Here is a 19,672-nt window from a genome sequence, read left to right as displayed (position 1 = left end):
TTGCAGAAGTTCCTCATTTCAGGAGAGCTAAAGCGCAAAATGTTACTTTTTAAAATTGCCATTTAACTATATAAGCCTTCTACAACAAAAATAGAGCTTTAAGTAAATAAGGTTTAAGTAACCTGTAGTTTACATGTCCACAGAGTCAAACACTCTTATCCTTCACATTGACTTTTTTTGAGTACTGGGGATTGAATTTAGGGATGCTTTACTACTGAGCTACGGCCCCAGCCCTTTTTACTTACTTATTTTTTTTACATTTTGAGAGTCTTGTCAAGTTGCTTTAGGGCCTAAGTTTCTAAGGTTGGCCTCGAATTTGCAATCCCCTGCCTCACCCCCTCAGTTGCTGGGATTACAGGCATGCGCCTCCACATCCAGCTTTCACATGGACCTAAAAAGTCATCATGAACATTTGAGCACCCAGTTAAGTTTTTAAAAAAAATGGAGGTGTGGGGTGGGGAAACAAAGTAGTCCATCTAACTCAACAGCATAAATTCTGTAACATATTGCTCTGGATAATGTCTAAAATTCATCTTACCTGGATGAAGGTACAAACTTTAGAGTTTGTATATCATCTTTGTAAGTAAAAGACACAACTGCATACGGACAAACGTGCCTTGGTCTTCGCCTTAGTTCATCAAAGCCATACTCATAAAAATAATACTAAATATAAAAAAATGGAAAATTAACTTCTTTAAGTAGGCAAGTAGTACAGAGTAGAAACGTTTATCTGATTTTTGAGAAACAAAAAACATTTAACCATCTCTAATTCTGAAGTTATAGCTCCAGCTGAACTGATTTAACAAAACTTGTACTTTATATTCATTTTGTGATATAAAATATTCTGTTACAATATATCAGATCCCAGGGCATTACTATTGGTCATTTCAAAGTTTACTTCTGAAGAGGTGACTCTGGGAATATCCAAGATATTTTCCAGCAAAATTATTACAAATAGAACCTAAACTCCCAGGTTAGTACAGATTGGTACAAAAAGAATACTAAGGCCATAATCTCAACCAAACCCAAGTACCATTATGCTTATTATTTCAAAAGGAAAACCTAACTGGACTCCATCTTCAAAGAAACCAGCAAAGAAAATTATAAAAACAAAGGTGACAAAGGCAGCTGACTCTTTCTCTGACCCAGCAGCTTCTCCCCTTCACCTATGCACCATATTCATTAGGCTAGGATTTTGTGACTGGCAGACTAGTCATCTTCATTTTAAAAGAATACTTCAGCTTTTAGTTTTTTGTTTTGTTTTGTTTCTTTTTTGGTACCAGGGATTGAACCCAGAGGCGCTTAACCACTGGGCCACATCCCCAACCCTTTTTGAGACAGTCTTGCTAAGCTGTTGAGGCTGGCTTTAAACTTGCAATCCTCCTGCCTTGTCCCCCAAACTGTGGGGACACTGTGTCTGGCTGCATCAGATTTCTTAAATAAAGCAGCACTCTTAAAAGTCCTTTCCTCTGCGAAATTACCAATTTTGATGTTTCTGCTCTTAAAAAAAAAAAAAAAAAAGCCTCAGGAAGTGTCTTGAAATGTACAGCTAGCTTCCAAGTACTCCTACAGAAACCAATAACTACACTGAAGGAATAGCTATCAATATACTCTCCAGAAGGTAATCAAATGATTCAACTCCAGATGACTGAGGAATATAATTTTTGCTACCCACAATCAAAGGACTTCCCACTTCCCTAGGAGATTCTTCAAAAAAGAATATATTTTATTTTACATAAGTACAGTAAAATTTAAAGAACGAATATTTCTAGGTAGGTTAGCATCACAATTTTTCACAACCCATTTGGACATATACTTTTTTCTGTACTGGGGACTGAACCCTGGGCCTCATGTAAGCAAGGCAAGCACTATCCCTGAGCTACATCCCCAGCTCTTTTTTTTTTGTTTGTTTAAAACATAACATTAGTTTATAGTCACACCTCATATAAAAGCACAGTATTGGGGTTGGGTTGTGGCTCAGTGGTACAGTGCTTGCCTTAGCGTGTGTAAGGCACTGGATTCAATTCTCAGCACCCCATAAAGATGAATAAAATAAAGATATTTTTAAAAAAGGATAACATTAAAATTCATCAAGTATTACACTTTCAAATACGTATAGTTTAGCAACTGATAAAGAAAATATAAATTATTCAGTCATAAAAATGAATAAAATTGTATCATTTACGATAACAGATAAGAGGACCCTGTTAAAATGGAGGAAATCGGGTACAGAAAGGCAAATAAATACTACACAGTCTCACTTTTACACAGAAGATAAAAAGTTGCTCTAATAGTTGATCTGACAGCACTATAGAGTAGAATAGTTGTTATGAGAGCTGGAATGGGTGGGGAAATGTAGAGAGGTAGCTTAAAGGTATGGGGTACAATTGAATAGTACTTTTTTTTTTTTTGGTAAAGGGGACAGAAAGTAGAACCTCACACATGGCTAAGGCACATGCTCTACCCGAGCTACATTCTCCAGTCAGGAGGAATAACTTTGAATGTCTTACAGAACAGTAGGGTAGCTATGATTAACAACTAACTGTACAGTTCAAAACAGCTAGTAGAGATTCTAAATGCTCCCAACACAAAATGATAAATTACCAGATCTGGTGACACATTGTATATGTGTACTGAAATGTCACACTATACGTTAATATACAATTATGTATCAATTAAAAATAGAATGTTTTAAGGGAGGAAAAAAATGAGTAGTTATTATACCAATTATACCTAAAGGAAGCTTTAAAGAATTGTTTGTATTTTAATAAAAATAGAGAATATCAAGTCAACAGTATGAAATGTTATAAATTAATATTTTAAGAGGCTTGAACTTCACCATGAAAGATAGGTAGTGTTTTATTAGGTATATCTTTTCAGCCCCAGAAAAAAAGCAAGGTTTCAAATGAAATACAGTATGCTAAAGGCAGTGACCGTACAAAAACCACGCTGAGGTCACAGCCTACAAGGGAAAACTAAAGAGTTTGAATATTACCCTGTAGGTCTGAGGAGCCACTGTATGTTTCTGAGCCATCTTGGAAACACTGAACACACTGCAGTGAGAGACACTGGAATCTAGCAGTGATATGTAGAAACCAGATACTGATGTGGTGGCAGAGGGAACTGAAAGAGAGATATTTTGAAGGATTTGGTAACAAACAGATATGATGTCATAACGTTACAATGGTTCCAGGCACATACCTGAGTAAGCTCATAGGCTCTGTAAGCCAAAAGTGATGTAATTCTACTGGCATTCTTCGATACATGACATTCATGTTTTGGTGTGGGGTCCAAAGCACTTTTATTTAACTCCAAACTTTTCACACCCATGGGATCATATATACTCTTTATTTTACCCTAAAACAGAGAAAACTTTTTAGTGCCTACCTAAACATGATTATTAACTATGACATTAATATTTTAATAGGTTAAGAGAAATTCTATTCATAACACTCTTCATTAACCTAAATTATAGCAACACATTACCCTCTTTTCTTCATTTTCTTTAGAAAACAACCATTAAGTATAGCTAGCTTAGATCAAAGACGGCAAACCACTCTCAAAAGTATTTTCATATACTAGCAAGAGTGGGCCTCAACAAGTGTTCTTAATTTAATCAAACTCTGAAAGACAGTCTAATAAAATTAAAATCCAGATCACTGTAATCCCAGCAACTCAGGAAATTAAAGCAAGAAGATTTCAAGTTAGAGGCCAACCTGGGCAATTTATCCAGATTCTGCCTCAAAATAAAAAAAAGGGTATAGAGATATAGCTCAGTGGTAGTGTACCTTTGATTCAATTCACAGTACACCCCCACCAATGCAAATCAAGTTTTTTGAGAGGTGAGATATGAAAGTTCAAATTACCTTCATTATTTTAAAAATAACAACATCACCCACTGCCCCTGCTTCCAAAGGGTTAGCTTGCAATAAATCAGCATACCTAGAAAGATAGATACCTAATAGAGAAAAATTACAGAATTTGAGTAAGTATGGCATGAATAAAAATAAAGAATCCAAATATTTAACCAATAGTGAAAGAGATAAAAGGTATAACAACTTTTAAAGAGATGTAATAAGAGGGCTGGGATTGTGGCTCAGTGGTACAGGGTTCGCCTAGCATGTGTGAGGCACTGGGTTCAATCTTCAGCACCACCTTAAAAAAATAAAGGTATTGTGTCCATCTACAACTAAAAAAAGATATATTTTTAAAAAATTGTTTTAAAAAAAAGATATGACAGATGATGTTTAACCAAAGTAAAATTTTTTAAAAAATGAAATTAATTACATTTTTTAAAAAGGCACTTGAACTAGAATAAGACATTTAAAAAACTAACTTTTAATCATTTGGAAAATGCAAAACAGAAACAAAAGAAAAAATTTTATGCATTTCAGAAACTGAAACTAGTGTTCTAGAAACATGATAAAGCATGCAGTAGTAATTACAAGGACTGCGGCAAAATTAAGATTATTTTTCAAAGGCAAATTAATTAAGATTATTTTTCAAAGGCAAATTAATAAAGAAAAAAAGAAAAAAAATTACCCATGGAAGGTCTGCCAAGAATCGTTATTTTGGACTGGCCCACCTGCAATCCTTTTTCACATATACTTTGAACCTAAATGAACAAAACATTTCATTTTGCAATCACAATATTAAAAACATGAAAAGGTAATATGTAAATGTGTTTTAAGTAAAATCTAAACTTCTAAACCATGTATATTCTACATCATAGAAATCTCACATTTACATGATAGCTCATGACTAAATATCAACACGAAACTGACTTACACTTCCAAAGTAATCATATTTTGAATACACCTTTATTTGTGCTAGGTATGACAGATAACTCTGAATTCCTGTCTCTCACAAACATTTCTATTCCCTTTTAGAGAATTAGAACTAGCAAAATATTTAAAGACATAGTAACTCCACCTCACCATCTTTAATTCAAAAGGAACATATAATTAATAATACAGAAGATAATTTTTTTAAATAAAGGAAAATGTATTGTCAAACATCTGGAGAGAGAAAACAGGATTGGTCAGAGAAAATGGAGCACATCTGATAATTATGAAACATATTTTGCCATCTTAAATCATTTCTTCAACTCGTATTCAGAAAAATGTTATTTACACTTATCAAATGTATCAATAATTAACTTACAATAGAAACAACTTCGTATTGTTTTTTTGTAATGGGTTAACTCACCTGATATCTATCAACCATGAGAAATGCATAGGATTCTGAAAGTTCCTTGTCTAAACGACCATCAGACTTCAGTTCTCTTCGCTTTTCTGTAAACTAAATGAAACTGAATCTGTAAAAACTCCTTAGAATATGATTGTTTTGTTAAGCAAAGGGTTAAGAATTTTTTCCATGAAATCCCAAACCTAACAAAGTAGAAATTCTTCTTCCCTTGTACTTTCTGCCCAATTTCTTTTCTCCCTATTTTCTATCAAGCATCTATTTTCTATCAATGTTAACTAAGTTTCTACTAAGAATTTATCATACTCTAATTTTTTACATGTCAAATATTTATCAACATCTCATTTATATTATCTCAGAATTATACTTGTTGGCTTTTTCTAAACCAAAATATCAAATATCAAAAATATCAAATCTGTACATGAAACTTAGGTTCACTAATTGCTCAACTCCTCCCCCTTTGTTAATACTTTAGGACTAAGAATTTCCACTAATGATGTTACCATAATCCAACCAAGCAATGGTGGAAAAAAAATAAGCATATCCTTAAAAATACACACACGATTTCATTATCTTCCAATTTAGACATTAAATTAGTATGTGCTCAAAATAGAGTAAAAAGTCATATTATAAACAGGGATTGGTGGCACATGCCTGTAATTCTATTAACTTGGGGGGCCTGAGGCAGGAGAATCACAAGTTCAAGGCCAGCATGGGCAACTTAGTGAGACCCTGTCTAAAAATAAATAAGGGCGTGGGATGTAGGCTCAGTGGTGAAGCACTCCTGGGTTCAATCTTCATACCGCAAAAAAAAAAACAAAACCCAAAAACTGGTATTAAAAAATTTACCATTAAACCATTATACGGTAAACTATCCCTAAAGACTTATAAACTATTTCATATAATCTCACATAATCTCACATTAATCAGAATTTAATGTAGTAGATAAATATTGTACTATAGCAACAATGCTTAGGAGGTATAAATTATACCATTTAAAACCTGTTCACCCTTCTGTAATTTGGCCTTCCTAAAAGCTAGAATGTCTAGAGAAAAAGTTTTTTTCCAGGCTGGTAACTGATGCTGAAAAGATTCTTACAAAAGTGCAAATGAAAACATACCTCCTTTTCCAAAAGTTCATTATGTATCAAGCAAGCACGTTTGTAGTTAAAATTTGCTACTGAAGTTGGTTCAAGGTAAGATGAATGGAGAATATTTAAAACATCTTCAAATTCTCGAGAGCCTGGAGTTAGTGGCTGGAAAAGTGCTACAACAAAAAACATTTATTAATTTTAAAATTTCATCTTAAATGTAGTTTCTACTTTTGTGGGTTTAACCTAACTTAAAAGTAGAAAAAAAGCATTGAGGTTATTTTATTGACATACAAGAGATTTATTAACTCACTGTAGAAAAATCAAAACCAGTTGGCTAGACTGACCAGTTCATTCAGCAATGAGGATCTGGCCTTAAACAGACAAGGAGGTTGCAATTTTCAAACTTTAGGAATGCTACATTAGGCAATCTAAATTGTTTATAGACTGTTTTAAGATCCTATGCATATACTCAACTTTTCTCAACTATTTCATGTCACATTGAACTAGTATGTTTAGGGATGTTACTTCAGTAAACTCAATGCTTATGCCATAAATGAACACATTAAAAATGTAGACAAGTGCTATAAAGTGATTGATAGTGGTACTAAAGTTGTTAAGTGGCAGAATATATTGCATATAAATAGCTTTATTATTTTGTCAGCTTAGTAAAATGTTAAAAATGTGGATCTTTGAATTCAAACCTGAACACAAATACCAGACCCACTATATACTGGTTTTGTGCTAGATACTTTATAAATAATTTAACCAAACAGCTTAGCTTTTTCATCTTAAAATGGAGAATTCCACCTATCCTAATAGCCACTACATGGGTCACATGCTATATATGAAGCAATGCATGAGGAAACTAAGCACAACATTATCTGTTACAAGTACTAAGCATCTGCTACTGTACTGTTTTTATTCCCCACATTCGCAACCATTCTACATACTAATTTTTAAAACAATCAAGTAAAATATCCAATTTGTTTGTTGGGATTACTAATAACCTCAAACTTCCAATTTACACCTGAAAGAGTTTACTAATAAATTTCAAACATCCAGCCTATGTATATATTTTCCCAAAACCAAAAAGGAATCACTTTTCACTGTAGAACTGTTCATAAAAACTATATTATACTATCTTTTCTCCAAAACTTAATTAATAAAGGTCAATAAATGTCCATCAAAATAGACCACTAATGGAAGTGTTCTACTCCTACCATGCTCTTAAAGTATGTCATCTGGCAGCTAACCAATAAATAAGCTGTTTTTACTGTATTTTCTACACATGGTTATTGAATTATAAAGGGCACTGTGTTAAGTGATATATTAACAAACCACGTGTGCATCATAGAAGCATCTGTAAAAATGTAGTTTTCAAGCTAGGCATGGTGGTGCATGCCCATAATCACCACCACTCACGAGGCTCAGGCAGGAGGATCACAAGGCCATGGCCAGCCTAGGGAACTTGGAGACTCTGTCTCAAAATAAAAAAGGCTGGGGATACAGCTCAGTGTTAGAGCATCCCTGAGTTCAATCCTCAATATTGCCAAGAAAGGAGAGGAAAAAGTAGTTTCCAATGAAAGAATGTGTATAAAGCAAATGGCTACCTATTTTGAGATTGCAAGCATACAAAGAATAAAGTGGACAGGGTTATAGTAATGCAATTAATAAAAATATTGACTAAAAGAAAGCTTAAAAGTAACATTAAATTGAATAAGACCACAAAGTATCCTATAATCAAATTTGCAGATGTACTGAATAATTTATTGACTGTAAACTCCAAGACCAGAAACTATGGTTGCTTTGTTCATTACTCATCATATGCCAGTAGGTAGAACTGTGACTGTTGCCCCAAGTAGGTTGAAGAGCTGAAGTACGTACATAAAGAAATGAGAATAAACTTTGTGGACACATTATTTTATACCGAATACAGAATATAATCTACAACTACCAATATATGATTATCATTTTAAATTAAGATGATTCACTCTAATCCAATCATCTAAAACAAAATGAAAGCTCAGAAAAGAAGGTAAGATAAATACATCATCACAATTCAAAATGTTTTAGAAAATATACTAGGGTAAACGAACATCTTATTTCTGTAACAACTATCTCCTACTAAGTTGTGAAAAACTTGGCAAGGAAAGCAGCATGTGGAAGTCTTTATAGGTTTTCACATCCAAAACAGGCCAAGTTTCATTTTCAAAGTCAAGTTTATGCATAATTTTTATGTTTCTAAACAGTAACTTCACATGTGTATCAAAAATATTACATGGCTTCAAATTTGACAGTGTACATAAACATTTTCTTTAGTATAACTACCCCACACTATTTATACCAATATAATCAAAAGTAGTCCAATATAAATTTGCATAACTTTACATTCTAATTTTCCTCAAAAAAAAAAAAACCTTCCAATTCATTCCAAAGCAATGTCCTATACAGTTATGTTGAATGTACTCAAGAAAACTCAATAAGGAAAAAAAAATTCTTGCAAATGAAAATACAGGAAGAGTTGTATGACTTTAGATCTAACAATACATACATAGTGGAGGCATTTCATATTTCAAATGCCTCATTTACTTCACCAGTTAGGTGAGTTTTTCCAATGATCACTTCTATCAAAATAAAAATAATGCTCTAACTATTCTAAGGATTCCACATTTACAAGCTGGTTTTTGCAATTTATTAAGTTAATCTTCAGAAGGTACATTTCCTGATCTCTTAACACTGCAAAATACCTTAATCAATGTATCTTATCACCTCTCCTATGTGTGTATAACCTCCATTTTGGGTCATTATTAAGACAAAAACAACTACGTGACTACTGAAGTAGAGAGAATATCTCCATTATCCCTTTCACTTAGAGAAGTAGATATCCAATATACCATTCTCTAGATTCCGACAGTAACTGAGTCTAATTATTACTAGATCACTACCACTTTTCAGATACTGAGCTTTACATGCATTATCCCGTTTGATCATCAAATACATGAAGTTCAATATGTCTGTTTATCAAATAAAACTGCCATCACCTAAGATTAGATAAATAAATAGGGAGGGCAGTTGGAATTCAAATTCAATGGTTCCAAACCTCTGTAAGCAAAATGAAAGATGTGTGGGTAATCGAACTGTAATCTCCCATGGGGTCAAGAGCTGGAAAAATGTGATCATTTCCTGATGTTATAGACCAGGAAATCAAATAGGACATTTAGGCCCAGAAAATCAGCTATAAACAATCAAGAATCTGATTTCTACTATTATGCTTTCTATTCTCTTATGTCTTTCAAACCTCTTTTCTTAAATATTCTTTTTCTAATATTAATTTTCCTAGAGATGACAGGGCCAAAAGTCCTAATACTTTTTTGATATATAAAGGTCAACAGCAGTAACAATATAAGTACTTTAATACACAATCACAACCTTGCGTATTTCATTAAAAGCATGTCAGAAAGATATGATCATACACGGTTTCCCTACTGACAAACTCATTATTATATATATTTTAAGAGATTGAAGAACACAAATTTAGAAGGGCACTTAAGATTTCTGATCCAAAACAGGAATCTAATGAAATAGAACTAGAATTCAAATCTTCTGACTCCCAGTCATACTAACATCAAAAAAAAATTTAATTACTGGTAACATACAATCAAAAGTTCAAAGTTATATTCAATTTAGGCATTTTGGTATAGACATAGTGCTTATTTTCATAAACATAAAACATTAGTCTAAAAAATTACTACAGACATAATGCTTTAGGAATGGGCCTTTCATCTGTAAACCAAAATGGTTGGAGACAGTGCAGAATTAGGAAAAGGATACATTGGTGGAAATCAAGAGAAACCAGTAAATGTGAAACAACTTTTTTGAGCTGAGGACTGGTTAAGGAAAATTTTACCTCCATTGTTTAGAATTTATAGGCACCTATCAGAAGTTCTATCTAGACTTTCTAGGTCAGGCTTACTTCTACTCAGGGAGATCTAAAGCAATCATCCATATCCAACTACTGAAATACAATGTAAACTTCCTTAAGACTTGGCTGACCTGAGGTGTAGAACACACCTGTAACTCCAGCTTCTTGAGAGGCTGAGGCAGGAAGATCATGATCACAAGTCCAAAGCTGGAATGGGCAACTTAGCAAGACCCAGTTTCAAAATACAATTTTAAAAAGGGGCTGGGAACATAGCCCAGTGGTAGAGCACATATTTGCCTCGCACAAGGGAGGCCCTAGGTTCAAGCCCTGATAACCCCCCCAACACACAAACACACACAAAAATCACAAAAACACACCATTGCTGGCCCCAGTGGCTTCAAAAAGTAACTGTAAATTTCTTGAGGGAAAAAGATGGAGGTTGGAAGGGCCATCACCTCTCCTGGACTAAACCAGTATGGAAACTGGTACATGAGCTTCAGGTAATTTGTGAAACTCCTTTATCCCCTACAGAAAACCTTAACCAACATTTTCTAGGAAGTTCATCATCACCACTCCCCAAGAACTTTGGAGAAAAAATTTATCAAATAAAATTACCAATTAAGATTACTTTTAATGACTGACTAAATTTAGAATCAAAGATGGTAATGGTAAACATCTAACAAAACACAATTATACACTTTGGTTAAATTTAAGGACAGTGCCTCTTTATACTACAGAAAATAGCTCAACCAATAAATAACACAAATCAAAAACAGTAAAATAAAGCTGGGCACGTAGCTCAGTGATAAAGCACTTGCCTAGCATGCATGAGGTCATGAGTTCAACCCCCAGCACCACAAAAAAATAGTAAAACACATATGCCCTTCTAGTCAACAGGTCATTTAAATCTGTCAGTACTAATTAATAATTAAGTATGTTCATGGCAAACAATTTCTCCAACTCAAAATTCTCCAAGGTTGAAAACATGTTAATATTTCTAAATTTTAATGAGGGAAAAATGTTTTCCCCAAACAGGTTAGACCAAAAACTAACAAATCTTTGTCACATCATTGAGTAGTTCTAAGTACTCTACACCTAGGTTCAAATTCCAACTCCACCATTTACTGGCTGTGTGACAAGTTACTTCTCAATACTTGTTTCCTCATCTGTACAAATAGGATTGTTGAGATTTTGTTAATATACATGAAATGCTTAAAACAACACCCATAATGAAGCACTATGTGTTTGCCACACATATTATTTCAATTAGAATGGCGCTAATTATTGCCAAAATCAAGAAAAGAACTTTCAAAGACAACAAATTACACTCATAGTATTTACCTTTAGGTTTTTTTTTAAGTTCTAATCTTAAATTTTACTGGAAAAGCACAGTTGCAAGCAGAGATCTGTGACATTAAAATACAAATGCTTTTGATGCAAAAAGCTCAAGCAGGCATACCTACTAAAAATAATCTAATACTCAAAGAGACTCAGATGACCACAACTAATTAAACCTAGCCAGATCCCACAGTGATACCTTTACCGTTCAAGTCTTCCAGATGATATTGGAAATGTGAAACTAGCAGTACCTGCACTCCTAATTTTTTTCAATAAAAAGTTGAAACTAAAAGATTAACTTCTCAGCTTAAAATCCATGGTAGTAAAATAGCTGCTTATTTAATTTTTAGAAGTTCTATTCAAACTATTATACTAAACAATGCTGTTCAGTGTATAAATATTAAAAATTACCTATTTTCACTAAACATGAAAAAAAGTACACTGTGATTATTTTCCTTACCCACAACCCTTCTTACACGTGTAAGGTAACAATATTTTACCTCTAAGTGAAATGGAAAACACACCTCCCTCAAAATGACTCCAGGGAGAAAACATCCAGGATTTGTATTTCTGAATTCCTCAATTATTTTCACTTAAAAGTCTTTCAAGTGATGTGTATTTCTCTATTTTCTCTGGATTTCGTTTATCTAGTTTAAAGACAACCATAGTGCCTCCCCACATTTCAAACCAAAATGTAAAGGTTTCTAAGCCAGTATTTCAGTCCAAACAAAAGGTAAAAGGGTATGGTGGTTTGTTCATATTCTTAAGACACTTAAAAGAGACTTCAAAAAGATTTTATCAAGTTGCGAAAAAAATGTTAACCTTCTACCCTCAAAAGCAGAGCCCATTTGATTGTACTTCCAACCTATTTTCAACCAACTGGCATTTCATGTGAGGATCTAACTGTTCTCACATTGACTATAACCACACCTTATCTAAATACACCAAGAGAATTTGACTATCTTAATCCAAATCCTAAAATACTACTTTAACTCACTTTGAAAGATTTTCCTAGAAACATCTTCATGTTAATGGACAAAGATTAAATTTGTTCGTCAACATGGTTTCTCACAGCAAGGATTTCCTTGGCTTTGTCATCCGAAAATAAATGAACTATATCTGTACTCTGAAAATTCAAGTTGTGCAAATGGAGCTGGTTACAGGTATGCACAAAGCTTCAGTCAAGATTCTAAATCTTCACTAAGATTCAAATGACAAAAGAAAAAAAAAAAAAAGCTTTCTTCAAATTAAAAAAAAATCCTATTAGTTTCTAAAGCAAACGATAAAAGACGTATCTACTCAACAGGGCAAAAATGAGTAACTTTAAAGCAAGTCTAGAGCATCCAAAATCATTGGATAGTCAAAAATAATCCCCTAATAACAGGAAACTTTAACACTAATTTTTATCTCCATTTTAAGTTTTACAACATGGTATTATGATTTAAAAAGGTAAACATTATTAATGTAATTGTTCTTATACTGGTTTCAAAAACTAAGCCTGAACTTGTTTAATCTGAAATTCAAAACCAAGCTGGAGAGTCTTGGGCATAAGTGAACTCATTTTTTTTTTCCCCCAAAGGGAAGTTACTGCACCAAGAACCTACCTTCCCATTCTTTTCAAATACAAGAAAAGTCATACACTATGTTTAGATTTAAAAAGACCTATTAATCTAATGCTTCAAAGACAAGGAAAAAACCTATATGGAAATGAAGTGTGATGGAAAACAGTGTGCATGGATCACATCTACTAAATGCAGATTTCTAAATACGGGAAGACGCTGACATCAAGCCAATTTCAAGTAGACACATATAACTGAAGAATTTCCGTAAGGAGAAACACTTGTGGTCCTCAGAACGCAATGGCCTTGGAGAAAGCCCCAGAATCCATGGCCACGGGCTATTTCCACAGTGAGACTTGTCAGAAGCATCTTTAGGAGAACACATCAGCTTCTCAGCCTTCAGGGGTTGGGAAGGAGGGGCGCCGAGCACCATCTTTCCTCTCTGGGAGCTGCAGCTTTACCGAGAAGCTTCAAACCTGAGCTACTTCCAACTTCCACCGGGAGAGGGGGAGCAGCGGAGCGTGGTTCCACCGCTTTCCTCTCGCACTAAGCGCAGCAGCTGGGCGGCCGTGGCAGTGAGGAGAGAGGCGGCTGGCGCTGCGTGCATGTTTACGTGTCTCGGATGGGTGTGGGAAGAGGCGACAGAGAGATTCTAATGAAAAGATGGAGGGGAGAGAGAAAGAGGGGTTGGGAGAAAGGGAGGCACCACCTTTCTTTTCTCTGCTCTTCCTGGGGATCTGAAAACTCCTCCTAACAGGCCTTTCGGGCTCTTCGGGGCCTTGGGGCAGAGCGGCCGCGCCCGTCTCAGATGAGTCCTGAGGCTGCTCGTGGCTGAGGCTTTGGGCAGCCTCGGCCCCCGCGGCCTCCTCAGGCCCCGCGCCGCCGCCGGGCTCCGCGATGGTGAGGCCGCCGCCGCCGCCATTTTGTAGGGAAGACTCAAGGTCCGGAAGCGCCTGCTTCATCTCGTCGTCTCCGCCGCCGCCACTTTCCCAACTCGCGTCCGTCGGCGGAGAGGCCTCTGTCTCCGCCGCACTCGCCATCGCGCCGGCGTGAGGAGCTCCGGGAGGCTTCTGCCCACAAGGTCGACGGACGTGGGGGGAAGGGGCGGCAGGCCGGCCTCGCCGCCGAGCTGCTCTCAGCCCACCCACCCCCTTCCCCCCGTGGCCGCGGACCGCGTTCCCGACCTAGCAGCTTCTTAGGAGCCTCAAAGCAGGCGCCCAAACGTGCCACCCCGGCCCTGGAGCCGCTCCTCGTACGGGCAGTTCTTAAGCCGGCCCCCGCCACTCAACGTGCTCGCGTCGGGGCCGGGAGAGGGCGGGGCCTCGCGGGCTGCTCCGCCAATGGGAGCGCGGCGCCCACCTCCGCGGGTGCGGGTGTACCGCGCCGGGGGGCGGAGCCTCGGGGCGCCCGAGCCCGCCAAAAGGGGCGACCGCAACGCCCGGCGAATACCTCGACGCCTCGGTGGACCTCGGCGTGCGTAGGCCTCGCGGCGCCTCGCGAGTTTCTGGGTCGCGCTTTACAGGCGCTGCGGACGAGGAAGGCAGGCTTGGCCTGGACCCCGGAGCGCTGGGCGTCTCCCATTCGGGATAAGACCGCCTCCTCCATTCCCAATTTATTTGGGCTAAAACAGGCCTCGAAGTAGTGAATACTGGTTGATGCCGATTTTGTGAAATACTGGTGTCCGCAAATGGGGCAAAATACTTTCTCCCTAGTTTGTTGCGGAGAATTAAATGGAGATAATGTGGGTAAATTACTTTGTCTAGTGCCTAGCATATAAAAAGCACCTAGTAAATAATGGCTGTACTCATATTAACCTACAATAGTTAATGCTGAGTTGAAACTAAAAGTCCCTCTACTTATCAAGTTGTTTTAAGGGATAGCTACAACTCGCTGCATTTTTAAATGTGCCAAAGTTTTTTTAAACTATATTTACTATGAATAACGGAAAAAGTCAAGAAGGGCGAGGTCTAAAAGGCCAGCAGCCTCCCTTGCCTCAACACGTGGTTGTAAATTCTTTTTAAAGTATTTTTTTGTAGTTGTAGATGGGCAGAATGCCTTTATTTTGTTTATGTGCCGCTAAGGAACGAACCCAGTGCCTCTCGCGTGCTAGGCAATCACTCTGCCACTGAGCTCCAGCTCCAGCCCCAAGACGTCGTAAATTCTATTCAAGGATCCCAGGCATTCAGCGCTTGCTTGTTCATGCCACTGAGTCAAGCCCTTCGGGGGCTGAAGAGAGAGGAGTGGGCTGGGGGTGGCCTCTTAAAGTGCAAGATGTGATGGGAATGGCAGGGCACAGACACTCGCCTTATTTACTGGTGTAGCCCAATCTCTTATCTCCTCTCCAGGACTTTTTTCGAAATGTGTTGCAAGATTTGGACAATTAAGGTAACAAAAATCAAGTTTTGAAGTCAGGTCTATTTAACTCCAACAGAAGGTACTTAAACATTGTACTGACTGCTTCTGTAAGACCTTTACAACAGTTCTGCACTCTTAAGCATTTTATGAATGACGCAGAAGATTCAACTTTGTGCTCAGGATCTTCCAACAGCTGAATCAGGATTGGAGCCCAGATCTCTGAAAGGCTAACTATCTCTTAGGAAGTTGATATACAAAAAGCAGTAATTATTATAAAACCCCAGTCCAGTAGGTTCTTAAAGAACTGGAAAGTTGAATTCCCATGTCCTGGTTATTCACCCTTGTTTAACAGTTTATCATGGATTGCCCAACCTACTTGAATCAATTCAGTGAATCAAAGGAAAGTGAGTGGAAATCAATTATAAGTAAATAAGATAAAAACAAGTCAAAATATTTTAAAAGATAAAAAACGAGTGCTAGATTGAGAGAAAATGGTACATTAAATTAAAAATAACCTTTTAAGATTGGAGGGAGAGTTGAGGATTTAGCACAGAGATAAAGCACTGCTGGATCAATTCCCTAGTACTACCAAAAAAGAAAAAAAAAGTACTGATACGACAAAGTGCATGAAACTTGAAAACACTATGCTTAGTGAAAGCCAGACACAAAGACTGTATATTGTATGATTTTGTTTATATGAAAGTCCAGAACAGGCAAATCCATAGAAATAGAAAAAAAAAATTGGTAGTTACCAGGGTCTAGGCAAAGGGGGACTGACTGCTAATGAGTACAGGATTTCTTTTGGAGATGATAAAAATACTCTGACCAAGTGTTCTAACTAACACCTGTAATCCCAGTCACTCAGGAAGCTGAAACAGCAGGATCTCAAGTTTGAAGATAGCCTAGGCAACTTAGTGAGACCCTGTCTAAAAAAACTGAAAGGGCTGGGGCTGTAGCTCAGTGATAGAACATGCATGGGTCCAATTCCAAGAAAACTCTGGAATTAGAAAGTGATGACAATTGTACAATATACTAAAATCACCGAATTATACATTCTAAAAAGGTGGATTTTGTGATAAGTACATTATATCTCAAAAGGGAGGGTCTCGGTATTCCTTGAGGTCAGACTTCACAACAGCGGAGACAGTCTGTCTCCCATGGCTGCCTTTCAACCAGCATAGCACCATGAATTCTACAGCTGCCAACAATTTGAGAGAGCCTAGAAACAAATCCTTTCCTAGTTGAATCTGCAGCCCAACTGACACCACTATCTCAGCCTCATGAGACCTTTGAGCATAGGACCTAACTAAGCCTTGGTCAGACATCTGACCTACAGAATCTATGAGATAATATACAGGTGTTATTTTAAACCACTAGTCAAATTTGTTATGCAGCAACATAAAACTAATTCAAAGGTTAGAATAGGCCTAACATTTTCTAAATGCACATATTTTAACTCATCTATTAACAATCCTATAAGGTAGTAGGTACTCATTCCCATTTTTCTGATGAAACAGCTCATTAGGTAGGTGCTAGGTTAAAAAAGAACAAGATGAATAGTATGTTAATATTTATACCCAAAAAGGGGAAATATATCTAAGTATATACATATTTTGCATAAAACTTTTGAGGAAGCCTACATGAATAATGAGCAATTTTTATTGTGGAAAGGGGTTGGAAGACAGGTGGAGAGACTTTCCCTGTATATCCTTTTATACTTTAAAGAATGAATGTATCACTTACTTTAAAAATTACATTTTAAAAAGAGGAAGAAAAGAAAAGCATGCTGAGAATCTGTTGTCATTACTCATTACCTCATGCAAGACTGAAACAGTAGTATTTTTTTCGTTTTATGGGGGTTTTTTTGGCAGTAGTGGGGACCAAACCCAGGGATGCTTTACCACTGAGCTATATCTCCAGCCCTTTTTTATTTTTTAATTTTTTTTAGTTGTCAATGGATCTTTTATTTATTCATACGTGGTCCTGAGCATTGAACCCAGGAACTCACACAAACCAGGCAAGTGCTGTACCACTGAGCCACAACTCCAGCCCCTCCAGCTCTTTTTATTCTATATGTTGAGACTAGGTCTCCCTAAGTTGCCCAGGCTATCCTCAAACTTGCAATCCTTCTGCCTCAGCTTCCTAAGAAGCAGGGATTATAAACATGCATGTCACACATGGCCTAGTAACATCTTAAAAATCATCCAGAAAGCCAATGTAGAGGTTTTAGAAGGGTTCCTGTGTTTCAATATAAAGGAATTATAAACTTTGACATGCTGATTAAAGCAACCAGAGTTACAGAGTTCACACATAGTAAAACCAAAAGCATTAATGATAGTAACTTTTCAGTGAATGAAATCATTACTAAGATTTTACAGTAACAATAATCCTTGTCATTTGCAAAAGCAATTTCAGATGTCTTTTTCAGGTAAGCATTGTTTTTGATGGTTACATATTCCTTAAGCCTTGAAGGTCACACAGCTAAGAGACTTTTTTTTTTTTTAACTTTCCATTTAAAGAAAATAAAATAAAGAAAGAAAATAAAGGCCAAGGAACTAAACCACCACGAAGAGGTCTGATTCAGACTTTTTAAGAATCTTAGAATTATGGATAAAGACAGTATTATAAGGGTACAACTCCACTGCCTATTTATATACATTAAAAAATACAGAACTATCATTCCTTCCATTATGCTTGAGCTTAAACAATAATATTACTTATATGAAGTCATCTTCTTTCCCCCAAAGAACTTGTCTGCTTACTCACTGAGCGAGTATTTCTAGGAAAGCATAAGGAGGACCCTCTAGTTTGGCAAGAAACTGCTGAACTTGATTTGTGGTTGATTTCTGGAAGAAATACTTCCATGCAGTGGGGAGAAGCAAGAAAAGGGATCCTCAATGGAGCATAAGAATATAGTTAGGGATGAACATATTTGTGGGTAACCCTTCAAGTACACAATTGACTCCAATAATCACAATCCTCAACTCAACCCAGGACTCAAGAGCTATTAACTAAGGTTTAAGTTTTGTTGCATTTCTGAATCAAATCCTTCTAAGAGTTCTTAACACTATTTTTTTTGGAGGGAAAGAGTATACCAGGGATTGAACTCTGGGGCACTCAACTGCGGAGCCACACCCCTAGCCCTTTTTTTTTTTTTTTTTTTTTTAATTTTATTGAGAGGGTCTCACTGAGTTATTTAGTGCCTCACTGTTGCTGAGGCTGGCTTTGAATCCTCCTGCCTCAGCCTCCCAAGCTGCTGGGATTACAGGCATGTGACACTGTGCCTGGTATATAACTTTTTTACTTTATTTCTTAATTTATTTTATTTCTTATTTTTATGTGGCACTGGGGATCAAACACATGCTAGGTGAGCACTGTACCACTGAGCCAGGACCCCAACACCCTTTGTAAGATTTTTTTAGCATGCAATACCACAGATGAATCTCATAGACATAATGTTAAATGAAACAAGTCAGATACAAAAATGTATAAGCTGTGTGATTTCACTTATAAAGTTTAGACAAAAACGATCTGGTGATAAAAGTCAGAAATATTGATTTTCTCATGTGGGGAAAAGGGGTCTTACTCAAAGGGGATATAAAGGAGCTTTCTGGAATAATGGAAATGTTCTGTACCCTGATCTGAGTGATAGTCATACCACATACACACACGTATATACACATATATATGAATGTGTTCAACTATATGCTTAAGAGTTTTACATTTTATTGTGTGATTTTATTCTTCAATTACATTCCAAAACACTTCTATGGATTCTGATTATTCAAGGAATAAAGATAACAATTCTCCATGTGGGCTATAGAGTCCTACTGAGTTTGACCTTGCCTACCTTTGTCTTTCATTTTCCCTTAAGCTCTTCACTGATGTTGCTCTGTCTGGCATACTTTCCAGGCTCCCCTGGCCACACAGTCAGCCTTAGCACATGCTATTTCTCTAGTGTGTTGAGTTCTTCCCCCAGCCAACTTCTCTCCATGCCATCCTCTTCACCAGTTCCATTGAGTTTCTGCACTTCCTTTGGTTTAAGATTCACATCCTTGTGTAAACTTCCTGATCATCTCCCTTCCCCGGCTATATTGGGTTCCCCTGTTTTGCTTTCATAGAGTTTTGATTCTTTCCATTTACCTAGCACTTTCCCCAGTCTGTAATTATTCCCTCACCTGTGGGATTATTTAATTAAA

The 19,672-nt window shown here is 36.7% G+C and overlaps 1 protein-coding gene across 5 annotated transcripts in view; it reads right to left on the bottom strand.

The window, feature by feature from the left end:
• Positions 1–14,414, bottom strand: part of TASOR (transcription activation suppressor) — a 47,376-nt gene extending 32,962 nt beyond the window's left edge. For all 5 annotated transcript variants that reach the window (XM_079116390.1, XM_079116391.1, XM_079116392.1 and 2 more), the window contains exons 1-7: positions 13,828–14,414; positions 6,327–6,472; positions 5,209–5,301; positions 4,543–4,615; positions 3,867–3,958; positions 3,202–3,357; positions 539–663 (exon numbers count right to left, since the gene is read on the bottom strand). In XM_079116390.1, coding sequence (XP_078972516.1) covers positions 539–663; positions 3,202–3,357; positions 3,867–3,958; positions 4,543–4,615; positions 5,209–5,301; positions 6,327–6,472; positions 13,828–14,158 — 1,016 coding nt within the window. In that variant the 5' untranslated portion in view covers positions 14,159–14,414. The remainder of the gene's footprint in view (positions 1–538; positions 664–3,201; positions 3,358–3,866; positions 3,959–4,542; positions 4,616–5,208; positions 5,302–6,326; positions 6,473–13,827) is intronic.
• Positions 14,415–19,672: the final 5,258 nt, after the last annotated feature.

The sequence above is a fragment of the Sciurus vulgaris genome (genome assembly GCF_902686455.1).
Source record: "Sciurus vulgaris genome assembly, chromosome: 16".
Taxonomy (NCBI): Eukaryota; Metazoa; Chordata; class Mammalia; order Rodentia; family Sciuridae; genus Sciurus; species Sciurus vulgaris.
The sequence above is the reverse complement of the archived record's forward strand: the minus strand, read 5'-3'. Positions and strand labels throughout refer to the sequence as shown.